The following is a 15,885-nucleotide window of genomic DNA, read 5'->3' as shown; positions in this document are numbered from 1 at the left end:
AGTGAGGTTGAATGTATCAGCAGAAGCAGTTCCAACACGTGAGGGACCTAGAATTGTTGCTTTAGTTCCTTATGTTGCTTAAATCTAGCGATAAATAGGACCAGCATGCTGAACACTAACTTTCTGAACTTTATGTGATTGGAAAAGAAGATACTCCCTGGACATAATGTGAGCAATAGGACGTACACAATGGTGTTGTCATGTTCCCAGCTTAACTTACTAAAGGATCATTACTTCCAACACTCCTTAGAACCAGGGCCTGCATTGCAGCCAAGCTAAAGAAGGCATGAGTAGCCCAGTCTCGTGCAAGCATGTAATGATCTCCTCATAACTGTCGGTGTTTAAATCTAATTTATGACCATTCACTTCCTATTGCTCTCTGACATGTGCATGTCATTTACAATTAGCAATGAAGGCTGTGGGTATTCTGTCCAAGCACCATTTGATTAAAACCAAAGGTTAAAAATGAATCTTAGCTATCTTTTCAAGTGAATGCTCCCCCCTCACCTTCCACCCCATATGTGTGTGTCTCTCCCTCTCTCTCCTCCCCACCCCCCCGTGTGTGTGTGTGTGTGTGTGTGTGTGTGTGTGTGTGTGAGAGAGAGAGAGAGAGAGAGAGAGAGAGAGAGAGAGAGAGAGAGAGAGATGAGAGATTTGGGTCATTTTGACTGATGTGGTAATTTTATGCACACAGGCCTGGGAAATATCTACCAAACCAAAATGAGGCCTGAGTTCTAAGCAGAAATGTAAAAATATGATTTCTTTATTTGTGGACATGGGTGTATGTTGTGTTCTCCTCTCCTCTCCTCCTTTTCCTTCTTCCTCCTCTCCTTTTTCCTCTAGAAGTAAATAGCTGTAACCTATTGACAGTATATAGATATGAGTGAAGGAAGAATTATCTTTTTGCATTTGCAATAAAATCTAAGAGCAGTGTTCTGATACTGTGTAACCTTCATTTGACACCTTTACAAGTTCTCCTTTTATCTTTAAATATTTCTCAAACAAATACCACTATCTCTCTGCTTCCCTTCTTCCCCTCCCCATGCTACATAGGCATGGAGGCTTCTATAATCTGTTATGTATTTTTAAAATATGTTGTTCTCTGAGTAATTTCTTCTGTAGATTGTGCAGCCACTCTGTGTATGATGCCGATTACCCTCATCAGGGGTTTTATTTTAAGAATTAGGAATGCATAATCTTAACCTATATCTTCTCTTGTTCTAGGGGTAGTACATCTTTGAGAGAATAAGAGGGTCAATGATACGAAAAAATAATCTTTCTTCTGTTTCTTCTCCTTCTTATTTCCAAAATCCAGAAATAGTCCCCAGAATGTAGTCTTGACACCTCAACATGACAGGCTTCTGAGGATGAGAATGCACACTGTAAAACTACTTATTCAGAAAGAACGCTCACGGGTTGGGATTTAGCTCAGTGGTAGAGCCCTTGCCTAGGAAGCGCAAGGCCCTGGGTTTGGGTCCCCAGCTCCAAAAAAAAAAGAACCAAAAAAAAAAAAAAAAAAACTATGTTAGAAAGAACGCTCACACCATTTACATTCGGAGCCATGACTAGTACCAAAATGAACTGATGTGATGAAATTTTCATTTTTTAGACTCAAAATTAGATAACTCACCTGGAAATACACACTATGTAATTTTATTTCACGTGTACAAACCTTATTGCCCACTGAAATCTGCGTTCCCCTTCAGAAGCGGGCATAAGATTTTCCGTTGTGATATGTATATTGTATGTGGTGAAATATTTTGGTGGAGAACTAGGCCATGTTTATATTTTTGGAATCAGTTTCTCGTTTTTCCCCCATTGGCTTTTTTATAGCTCTCAAAGATACTGGCCTATTTTTTATTGATACTGACTACGTAAAATGATAAAATACCATGTAACAAAAGCTCACTTGAACAATGTGCTTATTTAAATATTTAGAATCTCCATAAATATTTATAAATTCAATGGAGTTATGTAAATATGTAGAAACTAATGGCATTTTGTGGGCAGAAATATATATGTTTTATAGTAGATCACAAAAGGGTTTCTTAATTTTAGTTCCCAGTCCTCATAGGACAGAATTATTAGATAAGGACACGCCTCTTTTGAAACTTAGTAACCATTGCTCCAGCTGGATCAGTAGCAGAGGATTGCCTTAAGTGGCTTCACTGGGAGGGGAGTCCCTTTGTCCTGTGGAGGCTTGATGACCCAGGTTAGGGGACTGCTAAGCTGCTGAGGCAGAAGTGGGTGAATGGGTGGGGGATCACCCTCATAGAAGCAGGGGGAGGGAGGCGTAGGGGCTAGTGGGTTGTGGAGGGAAAACTGGGAAGGGGGATAACATTTGAAATGTAAATAAATAAAATAACCAATAAAAAGAGAAACCTAGTTTTCAATAATGCTTTACCTACCCTGACCCCATTTCTAGGTTAAGAAGACCAAAAAACTTAGTAATTCTTACAAAATAATTTATTATTTTTTAAACCAAGCACAGTGCTGCATCAATTTAAAGTTCTCGTCAGGATTCATGTTTTATATCTTTTTCTCTGGTCATTAGTTTTCTCAGTATTCAGGGGCTGACTATTCATCCATCTCTGTCACTCAGTCCTTCTGCATAGGTTAGGGTATCTTAAAACAACTCTTAGAAGCCATTTTGAAATATTATCTTTGTGATTTCTTATGGGACTTCAGATTGAAGATGTTGCAAAGATTTATAGATTGCCTCTTCAAATGGAGGCATACCTGAAGGTCATACTTTGATTTGTTCATATTTTTTTATAAGTAGTTCTTAGATGTTTGCCATACATAGGTGCAGATTCTGGGGCAATAACCAAGATAAAATCTGACCAGCCTGCAAGGAGCCTACATGGAGAAACAAGGTCTCATAGCTCACATCTGTACGTATATTCTCACCCAGTCTTTTATTCCCTGATCAGCCATGTATGTGTCCGTATATCTGCATCACCATTGGCTGGGAATAGATCTGTGTCTAACACCAAAAGGAACCTCAGTAATGAGCGAATGGAAGAAGGAAACTGAGTTGTCTGGATTTTACAGAAGCGCCCTTGTCAGAGGAGGATCAGATGCTCTGTGATGTGGGAAGTCTTGTTGTCTAAACTAATAGTTGGACATGCCAACATGGGGAGCCTTATGTTCTGGGTGTTGAGGAGAAGAGATGGCCGTACTCTTTCCTACAAATTTACCTGGATTATTTATGTTACAGAGGTGAAAGAAACTGTCCAAGTTAACACATGGGGCAAATGGAAATGCTGCTTGAATTTATATGTCCTCATAGGTCACCCTTTGCTCAGTAGATATTCTCTCTCTCTCTCTCTCTCTCTCTCTCTCTCTCTCTCTCTCTCTCTCTCTCTCTCTCGCTCTCTCGCTCTCTCGCTCTCTCGCTCTCTCGCTCTCTCTCGCCAATGTACTTTTTGTTTAATTGCTGATGTTCCCAGGCTACCCTTTCGACATATAATCTTCCACAGTGTTCTGAAAACACAACTGATTGTTACCTCTACATAATAGGCCCATTCAAAGTGAAATCTGACATTATCACCCTGCTCCTAGTGCGTGGATGACCTAAGATCAAAACCGATTTGGATTTTTGGATTGGCTCCAAACCCACCTATCTTTCAAAATGCTAGACCAGCTCCTTCATCACTGTTGTAGAAGAGAATGAGCATAATGTGTAGATGCCAGGAAAGCAGTTCTTGAAGGGAGTACCTGGGTAGATGCATGCTGAAGTTGTTAAGTATCCTGTAGTTAACTGGGGGAAAGTCTATACCATGTGCATGTCTATCTACCTTTAATGGACTAAAATGTTTATAGGCATAGCTGCAGGATGGTCATACTCAGTGCACTGTGCCTTTTGTAGACTATTTGTTCTTTCTTTCTTCAGTTTCTCCTTCTGCAGTGTGCCTCACATGGCCACTAATGAGGAGCTCTGACAGTGGTCAGAAATTGTTTTACAGGCTTCTATTACAACAGCTGGTCATGCTAACTGCTGGCTCAAACTAACCTGGGTGGCAAATGTGCAAAGTGGTCAGTGCCCGGCAGTCCCCGATATTACAGGGATTCCAGATGATTGCTCGGAACTCCCAGTGAAATGAGGCAGGCAGGTGGCAGTAGTGAACGTGTATTCAGATGTTAGGTATCTGACTCTGTAATGGTGGCTGTTTGTCCTAAGTTTATTTCTACCTCTCAAACTAATTGGAAACCGCAGGAGAAAAGCCTTTTAAGCCCCCTCCAGTCTGTTCCTGGCTAGAGTAGGTTTTATTTTTACGTTTACTGTTTTCAGCCCTAGACTTAGCGGAGCCAGGAAATTGTCCAGTGCTTGAACTGTATCTTCCCCCCCTCCCAATCATCATTCTCTCTTCTCTGGTATTTTTCCTTTTCCCTTTCTTCTTGCAAAAAGAAGAATATTCACCTGATGGTGTATTTCAAGAGGGCAAAAGTGACTTCAAGGGGAGGAAGAGGATATTCTTGTACTCTTTCGATTCCCTTCCTAATCAGCTCATCTTGGTCAGTGCTATCAGGACATCCTTACTGTTACATCACAGTACCTGTAACGTATGCTTAAGAATGAAGACCTGCGTGCGCCATCTCTAAATTGCTTTGGTGATTCTGGATTGCAAAGAAATCATGTATAGGCTGGTTGGCTGTGTGGGGCTTCACCTGAAAGGAAATGACTTTAAGTTCAAATTGCTGCATTCCAAAAAACACCTGAGTGGAACTTGAACCTGGAAAGCTTTTCTAAGACGGACCCTAATCAAACCAGCATCCCCTGCCCCTGACAAATATTTTCATGTAATCGAGGGTGGCCTGGATCTCACTTTGTAGCCAAGGGAAACCTTGAACTTCCGATCTGGTTGCTAGAATTATAGGTATACATCAGCATGCCGGTTAATGTGGCGATGGGTATTAAACTTAGGCGACCATACACTCTGAGCATGGACCTACCAACTGATCTACATTCCCCAACCTACGTTCTCCTGTGTACCACATCACACCCAGGGCTGTCCTGTTACAATCGAGCTAGCATAACTAGCCCTGGAACCCTTAAGGTCTTATTAGGTTTGTCCTGGTATCATTATGAGATGCGATTGGCAGTGCTTATTGACGATTCTTATTTTCTGTTCTATGATTTTTATAGTCTGGGTTTATTAAGCGCTCCTGGAATCCAGCCTTCTGGAATTAATTTAAAAAGCCCTCTTCTTAGGCAGTATCCTGGCAGGAATGTGCGGAAAGCTTTTTGCATGACTTAGGTGCTTTGCATCTCAGTTCCTGTGAAAAGAGTTATTAACTAGCAGTAGCCTAGAATAACTGCTCTTGTCCCTGTCTTCTTTAAGCGATTGGCTACACCACACTCTCCTTGCCTCCAATCAGCAGTTGTACATTCTGCATCTTGATGCTGCACTGCAAGTCACTGTCCATGCAACTTTCTGCTCGTACCCTTAAAGATCTCTATAGCCATTATTTGTAACCCTGTTTCCTGGGCTGGTGGCGGGGAGGGTCATATTCCAAACCCTATTCATGTGAGTACGGGAAAAAAAAAGTTTGGTTTCTATACATTTTGGTTTCATCTTATAAAGCATTTTTTTTATCGCTGCCTTTTAAACACTTGTAAATGGACTGTCGAATGAATTCTGAAATGTTTATTACTTTCTAAAAGGACAATAAAGAGTGGGAGAAAGTGTTCTGCGGTAGAAACTTCAGTCACTCTCTGGGTTAAGCTGGGTTCTATTCCTTGATTCAAACTGCAGGCGGTCTGCACTCACGGTACAGACTTTTCACATGAACCCTTGTCATGAGCCTTTTGCCCTTCAGATCCAGTCCCACCTCCCCCGTGTTGTTGGTTGTTCTGGTTTGTTTTTTCAGTTATGCCATGGATTAGGTTAGAGACCCATGCACAGTGACAAATCTCTGGGTATTATAACCTCACAGCTCTTGTCATAATTTGCTAATTCCCTGCTTACACATTCCTTCCCCTCACTAAACATGAAACCCCACTAGGTCAAAAATCCCATGGTCCCTTTTATCCTATATGTGAATTAAGCACATTAGCAATTAACTCCAAGTAACCAATAATTCATACATGGTATATTAATGAAGTAAATAAAAACTCTTCCTTTTTGAGTTATTTAGCCACGAATGAATCCATATTTGAATTTTCTTACTTCATGTTCCTTGCCTGTGTCTTCCGTCTGTCTATCTGTCCATCTGTTGCATAAATCTGAATCGGTGCCTTCCTGAAGGCTGTCTTGTGCATCTGTTTCCTGTGTCTGTCTGTATCTGTCTCTCGGCGTGTGTCTGTTGTATGACCTTGTGTCTGTGTGTGTCTGTTCCAAACAAAGGGCTTTGCTTTGTTTTTATTGAGCAGGACAGAAAGCATCACTTGTGGGAAGAATGAGAAACATTAATAAATATCTTTAGCAGTGTTTTATAAGAGATTAAGTCATTGGCATCAAATGATCTCAACTGACCCAGACAACAGTACTATAAATGTCATTATTTGTCAACCAATATCCATAAACCCTGTATTCAACATTTATGGTAGATATTCATTTTAGAAGATTGAACATCTGAATTTGTTGTTTTCAGCAAACTATGTAGATGCATTGTTCTACACTGGGAGCTTGCAAGAATACATGACTTCAGATTAAAACTATGCAGTGGCTTAGGCTGTAAAAGCTAACCATATGGAAAATTCATAACCACCAAGATTTGTTGTTTTATCGGTGTGTTCTTGTTTAATGCCGAATACACAGTAGGATATCAGTCTCAAGTCTTAAGTGACCTCAAGCTGTATTATTCATTAACTCTTGTCACATACAGCCAAAGTTGGACCACCTCCTCTCACAGCTGGGTTCTCATTCTATTCAACAAATATTGGTTGAATGAGAGATTTGTGTTGGAAGGATAGCTTAGTACTAATGGACTTGTCACTTAAGTGGGACAACCTGATTTTGAATACAGGGCACTCATATAACTGTCAGACGACTGTGGCAGCCCACCCTAGACTCCAAGTGCACAGGAGGCGGGGCCAAGACCAAGCTGGCAAGGATCAAGCTCTAAGTTCAAGCGACTTTAAAATTGGGTCTTTCCATGAATTAATACTTGTCAACTAAATCCACATACATGTTTAGAACATGCATGCCAATGTAAAGATATGCATACATACCATATGCACATATACAAACACTAACTCAGACATTAATGTTTTCTAAACTTATATAACAAATAATTTTTTCTACTTTATGAAACTGTGCTCTTCTGACCACACATGAACCTGTAAATCGCTACTGGACTTTTGTGCTAATCACTAAGGTAAAAAAAAATTCTATTGAAAACAGAATGGCCGTGTATCCATTGGACTTTCATGCCTAGAATATAACATTTACATGGAAAATTTGACTTGAGGTTGTTTTCTGGAGAAAAGGTGTTTAGTATATTTTCTGCCTTTCTTCTCTGAAGAGATATATGACATGCTGTCACATTTTTCTTATATTTAATATTTTAAAACAATTAAGGCACCTTGGTGCTTAGGGGACTGTTTGCCCAACTTTAATGAACATACCCTAAGCTTTTCCTCACATGAACATTTTATTCCCCGAGATTCTTCCTTCCTACCAACAACCCATGTCAGACTCATGCTGCTGAGAAAACCACTAGAGTAAAAGGTAATAAGGAATCACTAAGACTATTTTCAAGTTATGCTAAGTATGGCACCAAGGGTGTGTGTGTGTATGTGTGTGTGTGTGTGTGTGTGTGTGTGTGTGTGTGTGTGTGATTTATATAATCTTTAAGCATATAGAGAGATTTTCTTCTGAAAGGAATGTCTCAGAGTCAGTGACTAAACATACTTGTGAATAGTTATATTTTGTGTGTATGTATTTACTTGTTAATGTGTCCATTTGTGTTTGCCTGTGTGTACATATACTTTTGCATGCATATATGTATGTGTAGAAGCCAGAAGTTGAAATTCTGAATCTTTTTCAAACACTCTTCTTGTTCTCTTGAGACACTCTTCTTGTTCTCACTGAGATCGTTCTGCAATTCATTGCCAGCAAACTTCAGGCTTCCTCCAGTCTCTACAGCAGCTGTGTTGGGACTATAGATGTTTAATGATCTACCAGCTTTTTACATAGATTCTGGAGATCCAAAATCGAGTTCTTGTGCATGTGCTTTGAGGATTTTACCATTCTAGCCCTCTCTACAACCTCAACAGCCTGCTATTTAATTAAGATAGATTTTGTTTGGAAAAGGGATCATAACCCTTCTGAAAACATCCTTCTTGCTTCAAAGGTTCCAAGGAGTTTTACATTCTAATAATTGATTATATATTATAAAGTTCTAATATGTTTGTGCTCCAAGGCCTTTTCTGATGTCTTTTATTTGTTCGCTTGTTTTTGTAAAGTTTGTTTTCACCTTTAAATTTCAGAATAAGTGTATACTGCATTTGACACTTAGGTAACACTGACAGTACTCCTTTTTACTTTCAAATTATAAATTTTAAGTCTAAAGAGAGCTAAGGAAATAGTTTCAAACAGAATCTCTTTGCTGTGGATACCAGTTCTTCCAATCTCCCTGTTGGTGAGAATTGAGGACCTTACAGCCAGTCATGTCCTGTCATGTTAGGGAAATCAAATCTGTCACCTTTCAATTAACTTCTTTCCCTCTCTATCTAAAAACAGATGAAAAACATTGTGGAGCAAAGAAGGCATGAGTGCTATCCGTGGGTTACACTGACTGTCTTAATTGCAGCTTCTCTCCTTCCAAAATTGGCAAAAGTCCTTCCGTAAAGGCAAGAAGTGCTCTCCCACTGGAAGGTGGTCCCATCGAAGCAAAATTCATTCTCATTTTTGAGACTGGCAACACATAGGACAATCACAATTGCCTATCTTTTTTTATAGCTAGAGATTCCAAGGGAGGGAATGTCTAAGTCGAAATTTGCCTGGTACTGCTGTTTGGTTCATCTCCTGAGTAACACGTTTAAACTATTCTACAGGGAGAAAATGGTGTGTGTGGGGGGTGGGGTGTAGAAAAGAGATTTCTTTGCCTTCCTTCTTGAGCTATGTTTCTTCCAGTTATCAGATGAAAAATATGTGATGTTTTTAGTGATACTAGTTGTGTGTAGTTATGATATTAACTATCATAAAGGGAGATAATTATTCCCTGTACATGTGTGTGTGTGTTCATAGGAAAAAGTGGAAGAATTTGTCTCATGGTACCCTTATTCTCTTCTTACCTTCCCCCCTGACCTTTATAGTGCATCCTCTGGAATTCTCGACTAGGCACAAACACTATTTTGTACTAGAATGTGGAAATACATTTTGCAGGAGATAGAAACTTAGAGATTTTCAGTGCTCTTACCATATCTTAAATTTTACATGTTAACTATATTTAGGAATACAACATATTTGGGAGAATTTCTTAAGAAGGATGCATTTTAAAATGGCTTAGTACCCGTTTTGCATTGATAATTCTGTAGGGCTTCCTGTCATTTCCAGACCACCATCTAAAACAGTAGAGCTTTCAACTAGTCATTACAGACACCACATATCCAACAATGTGTCATTTGCACCTGCCTTTCAGTATATGCAGATAGATATCAGGAAATACTGATTGGGTTATAGACTTTCCCTAGGATTTTTCAATGATCTCCCCATTGTTTCAGTCCCATCTCCTTTGGAAGATTTTGTACAATAAACATTTATTTCTTTTTTTCATCTTTATTAAATTGGGTATTTATTTACATTTCAAGTGTTATTCCCTTTCCCGGTTTCCAGGCCAACATCCCCCTAGCCCCTCCTCCTCCCCTTCTATATGGGTGTTCCCCTCCCCATCCTCCCCCATTACTGCCCTCCCTGCAACAATTCCATTCACTCTTAAACTTTCAAACTAAACTGTTTTCACTTCAAATGCCACCTCATGCCAACCTGGCTCCTAGTGCCTCCGTCATCGTTTTGCTCCAGGGCTTAGATGTAGCAAGTGCTTCTTCCTTTACAACACTTACTGACTCTTCTGTTTTCTTTTCTACAACAGATTACAGACTCTGCTTAACCAAGAAATTCCTAGGCTGCTCTACCCTGGCCTGACTCATTATAGAAGAAGGAAGATTTGCCTGCCTGGCGGGACTTCTCTTGACAGTACTTGGCATCACGCTTTGCTTGTGTTGAAAATTCTTCCTGTTGAGTCATTTTGCACAAGGAGGACCACTTCGTGAGGGCAACCTAGGGAGATCAGACTGAAAACATCAGAAAGATTGTTTTACCATTGTCCCTCGGATCATTTCCTCTAACAGAAGTGCTAGACTTTGACAGAACCTGGTCCAGTCATTTGGATTTTGCTTTCTGGTTTTTGCTATTGTTTGTTGCGCTTTTGTTTTTGATTTTTTCCCCCCCATATCACTTAGTATTTTATTTCTTTTCTTCAGAAATGGGCCTGCAGACTGCAAAGTGGCCCAGCCATGGGACTTTTGTTCTAAAATTTTGGCTCATCATGTCCCTGGGACTGTACTCACATGTGTCAAAACTCCTGGCCTGCCCTAGTGTGTGCCGATGTGACAGGAACTTTGTCTACTGTAATGAGAGAAGCTTGACCTCAGTGCCTCTTGGGATCCCGGAGGGCGTAACCGTACTCTACCTCCACAACAACCAAATTAATAATGCTGGATTTCCTGCAGAGCTGCACAACGTACAGTCAGTGCACACGGTCTACCTTTACGGCAACCAACTGGATGAATTCCCCATGAACCTCCCCAAGAACGTCAGAGTTCTCCATCTGCAGGAAAACAACATTCAGACCATCTCGCGGGCTGCTCTTGCTCAGCTCCTCAAGCTGGAAGAACTACACCTAGATGACAACTCCATATCTACAGTGGGAGTGGAAGACGGGGCCTTCCGGGAGGCGATAAGCCTCAAACTGTTGTTTTTATCAAAGAATCACTTGAGTAGCGTGCCTGTTGGGCTCCCCGTAGACTTGCAAGAGCTGAGAGTGGATGAAAACCGAATCGCGGTCATTTCAGACATGGCCTTTCAGAACCTCACAAGCTTGGAGCGTCTGATCGTGGATGGGAATCTCCTGACCAACAAGGGCATCGCTGACGGTACCTTCAGCCATCTCACCAAGCTCAAGGAATTTTCCATAGTCCGGAACTCGCTCTCCCACCCGCCTCCCGACCTCCCAGGTACGCATCTGATCAGGCTCTACTTACAGGATAACCAGATAAACCATATCCCATTGACAGCCTTCGCAAACCTCCGTAAGCTGGAAAGGCTCGATATATCCAATAACCAGCTACGAATGCTAACTCAAGGAGTCTTCGATCATCTCTCCAACCTGAAACAACTCACCGCTCGGAATAACCCTTGGTTTTGCGACTGCAGCATTAAATGGGTCACCGAATGGCTCAAATATATCCCTTCTTCTCTCAATGTGCGTGGTTTCATGTGCCAAGGTCCCGAGCAAGTCCGGGGGATGGCTGTCAGGGAGTTGAATATGAATCTCTTGTCTTGTCCCACCACGACTCCCGGCCTACCTGTCTTTACCCCAGCTCCCAGTACAGTGTCTCCAACAACTCAGTCTCCCACTGTCTCTGTTCCAAGCCCCAGCAGAGGCTCGGTGCCTCCAGCTCCTACCCCATCCAAACTTCCCACCATCCCAGACTGGGATGGCAGAGAAAGAGCGACCCCACCTATTTCTGAAAGGATCCAACTTTCCATCCACTTCGTTAATGATACTTCAATTCAAGTCAGCTGGCTGTCTCTCTTTACGGTGATGGCCTACAAACTGACGTGGGTGAAAATGGGCCACAGTCTCGTAGGGGGAATCGTTCAGGAACGCATTGTCAGCGGTGAGAAGCAGCACCTGAGCTTGGTTAATTTAGAGCCCAGATCCACGTACAGGATTTGTTTAGTGCCACTGGACGCGTTCAACTACCGCACTGTGGAAGATACCATCTGTTCCGAGGCCACCACCCACGCCTCTTATTTCAACAATGGCAGCAACACTGCGTCTAGCCATGAGCAAACAACTTCCCACACCATGGGGTCCCCTTTTCTGCTCGCGGGCTTGATCGGGGGTGCGGTGATTTTTGTGCTCGTGGTCCTGCTCAGTGTCTTTTGTTGGCACATGCACAAGAAGGGACGCTACACCTCCCAGAAGTGGAAATACAACCGGGGCCGACGGAAAGATGACTATTGTGAGGCAGGTACCAAAAAGGACAACTCCATCTTGGAGATGACAGAAACGAGTTTTCAGATTGTCTCCTTAAATAACGATCAGCTCCTTAAAGGAGATTTCAGACTGCAGCCCATTTATACCCCAAATGGGGGCATTAATTACACAGACTGCCACATCCCCAACAACATGAGATACTGCAACAGCAGTGTGCCCGACCTGGAGCATTGTCACACGTAACAGCCTAGAGGTCCAGCGTTAGAAAGGTGGACAACCGAACTCTCAAGAACACACACACGTGTGCACACAAAGACACGCAGATTACATTTGATAAATGTTACCCAGATGCATTTGTGCATTTGAATACTCTGTAATTTATACGGTGTACTATATAATGGGATTTAAAAAAAAAGTGCTATCTTTTCTATTTCAAGTTAATTACAGTTTTGTAACTCTTTGCTTTTTAAAATTAAAAAAAAAATGTTGCTGAAGTACTGTACGGGGTTGTACAATGAGAACCCAATGCCAAGGCAGAAGAACGAGTGATTCATCCTTAAGATGCATATTAACCACTTCGCTGTTGAGGCTGTCAGAATAAATTCCTTTTCTAGAGCGGATAGTCATGCGAAAGGATAATGTCAGATGGGCTCGCCAGAGTAAGAGGGAGAGTTTGAGTGAAGAAAGAATGGCCTAGTTATTTCTATATTTTCTATACCTCTTGAATGAAACACTTTGTGGAAAAAATCTATAATCTAATAATCAAGGTAGTTATTCCAGTTTGACTGAGTGCAGGAAATAAAGAGAATATCGCGATGAAGCCAGTTCCCATGAGATAAGTTAGGCCTACTTGACCAAATCAAGGAAACTGCGAGATTTGAAATGTCCTTAAAGCCCCAAGGTTGGCTTTTTGACTGTGAACTTGAAAATCACTCTTCAGGCTTCCCTGGCCTTATGCGATAACAGATTGGAAACCTGAATCTCCTTCTAGTTGTCTTGTATCATCAATTCTAGCAAGAAAATTCCCCTCAAAACTGTCACTGTTCAAATCACATGGCAGGTTGAATCTTACCCAACAGAGTTATATTCTAGAATAATTTTTTAGAAGAGGCTAATAAAAAATAATGGGAAAATTATATTGAATGGAATTATTTTTGATAATGAAAATTATTTGGGTATATTCACTAAAGCTATATCAACATGATATTTAGACCAACAAAGGAGCAGTGTTCAGAATCTATTACGGTAATGTGTTGATTTCAAAAGTACTAAGGACATTTAGGCAAAAATATCTGTGGTTCTCTTTCACTGTGTCAACAGACTTTGTTAGTACCATGTTGAAATAGCTTGAATTAATACCTGTATTCTCCCTCAAATTCTTGTCTTCCGATCATCTTGCATATATTTGTTTTGTAATTAAGTTGTATATGCCATCTCCCCCCTGCCCCTTGTTGGGTATTTCAAAGAAAAATATGGATGCAAGTTTTGGTTGCACAAATATTCCTGTGTATTTTTGCATAGTAAATTCCATATTACCGTTCATTGCCAATGATTCTGTGAAGGCACCCAAGCTGGCCAAAACAATGAGTACTGTTAAAAGCAATACTGTGTTTTCATTTTGAATGAACTTTGCTCCTGTTCCAAACAGAAATTCCATTTGTTCCTTTTAGATTGTGGATCCTTCTCTAATTTGGTAATTTCAGAACAATAATCAACCATATGGTAAAAGACCACCAGTAAAAACGAGTAACTCAGAGAATGAAAGTTTCCCCAAATCATGGCAGACAAGGGCCAAAAGCAGAGGGCATGGTAGGAGAGAAGTATATTCATGGTTGATTCTAGATATTTTTCAAGCAAGTCCATTTTCAGGAAACAGGCATAATTTACCCTAATTCTTGTCATCACATAGGTGTAGAAGGGCTATAGACCTCATGTACTGTCTAAAAAAATTCACCCTTGGGGATTTTTTTTTCAAACCCACTTTTATGTATTTCATTCTCTGCTCCTTGACAATCATCCTCCACCTTAGGGACTCATGAAATCAATGCCATACTCTCTCTCTCTCTCTCTCTCTCTCTCTCTCTCTCTCTCTCTCTCTCTCTCTCTCTCAGCAAAATAAAACTGTGATGTGTCTTCTTGTAAAATTTAGGTATACAATGCTATGCAAGCTTTTCTTTATAGTGAGAGCTTTATTTTCTTTAATAATATACCCTGACTTATATGTTTTAATCTCCTTCATCCCTCAGAATAGGCAGAAAGCTATAACTGCAGTGATAATGTTGTAGACACAAGCATTGAAACTGTGCAATCAGTAGAGCTGAACATAGTTATGAATTAATTTAATTAATTCTAAAATGACTCGGGTTTCCACTTTAGTCTATTAGCTCAAGGGTTTGGGCTGTTGGTTTCTGCAAAAGTAGGTTCACACAGTAAAGGGATAAGACCATCTGGAACAGTGATCAGTGTAGCGTTACATCATTTAAAACCAGGACAGTAACATGGGGCTCTGTCCATTAGCTGGATGTTTCCCTTTCAATGTCCTCTTGCCTCTCACTATGTAGGTAAAACCGTATGCTGAAAAATATAATGGTACTTTGACTCTTTTGAGGATTTTTATTTTGTTATAAAAGAAAACCATTACTGTCTCTTGGTATTGTGTATTTAACTCCCAGTTGGATTTGGGACTGTGGAAGTGTCTTTTCTTTGTCCCAAGAGGAACAAGAGTGGAGAGGTTCCTACAATACTGAATGGCATCCACAAAGTGGTACCCGGGGGAGAGCCAGTCATGTGAAACCTTTAGGGTGCTCTCAAAACTGCTCTGGTAGAAGGCGTTTCTGAAAAGAGAATCTTTATTTTGATCTCATGAACAACATGGAAAGGACGTCTACCACAAAAATCAGACGCCCATCCATAGTACCGTGCCTGAGGGACTCGCCTACATTGGTTTAAAAATCACCTCATGAAATCTGTACTAGCATATGAAAATTTGAAAAACAAATGGCCAGCAATCCTTACTGGATGGCATTTTGACTGGAATCTTTAATTGGGAGACTGCATTCTCCTCTGGTTTTGGTCCTCTCTCAGCTTCATTATTTATTTTGGGGTGATTAGTCAAGTGTCAAAGTTGAGTTGATCCCATATATTGTCTACCCGCTGTCTGCAGACTAACTTTACTTGCACAGGACATTGCAAAAGAGAAAGCAAATCCTAGCCACACAGATATTATTGGTAGTTAAACAGAAGGTGGTCACCCATACCCCCTTGCTTGTAGAGATGCATTTGACCCTGGAAAGGTCCTGGTTTTCACTTAAACACTGCCATATGCATTGGACAGGTGGTACAGCACATGGGTCAATCACAGATAGACATGACAAGAGTGTTCCCTACTTAATTATGATACAAGTGGAAAAATCCTCCCTTGTGAGAAATAATGCTATTTGTAATTTTCCAGATGTTTGTTGATACAATATTAGACATTTTCTCTCAAGAGTAAAACAAAATCTGTAATATCAACTCTTTGATAAAGATGTATTAATGGCATAGCTAATATTACACCTTTGTTTTTTTTTTTTAATAATGGAGGTCATATTGGTCTTAGGCATGGTGCACAGCCAGAATTTCCTTCTCCCCTTGAGAAAACATAGATCTTCATGTGAGGGGACCATCTATTCCAAACACAAGGCACCATTGTTTTTTTTTTTTTTTTTTTTT

At 40.6% G+C, this 15,885-nt stretch overlaps 1 protein-coding gene across 2 annotated transcripts in view; it reads left to right on the top strand.

The window, feature by feature from the left end:
- Positions 1-14,275, top strand: part of Flrt2 (fibronectin leucine rich transmembrane protein 2) — a 91,320-nt gene extending 77,045 nt beyond the window's left edge. For both annotated transcript variants that reach the window (XM_032908233.1, XM_032908234.1), the window contains exon 2: positions 10,042-14,275. In XM_032908233.1, the coding sequence (XP_032764124.1) occupies positions 10,435-12,417 (1,983 nt within the window). In that variant the 5' untranslated portion in view covers positions 10,042-10,434 and the 3' untranslated portion in view covers positions 12,418-14,275. The remainder of the gene's footprint in view (positions 1-10,041) is intronic.
- The last annotated feature ends 1,610 nt before the right edge of the window (positions 14,276-15,885 follow it).

Source organism: Rattus rattus, chromosome 7 (assembly GCF_011064425.1).
Source record: "Rattus rattus isolate New Zealand chromosome 7, Rrattus_CSIRO_v1, whole genome shotgun sequence".
Taxonomy (NCBI): Eukaryota; Metazoa; Chordata; class Mammalia; order Rodentia; family Muridae; genus Rattus; species Rattus rattus.
The sequence above is the reverse complement of the archived record's forward strand: the minus strand, read 5'-3'. Positions and strand labels throughout refer to the sequence as shown.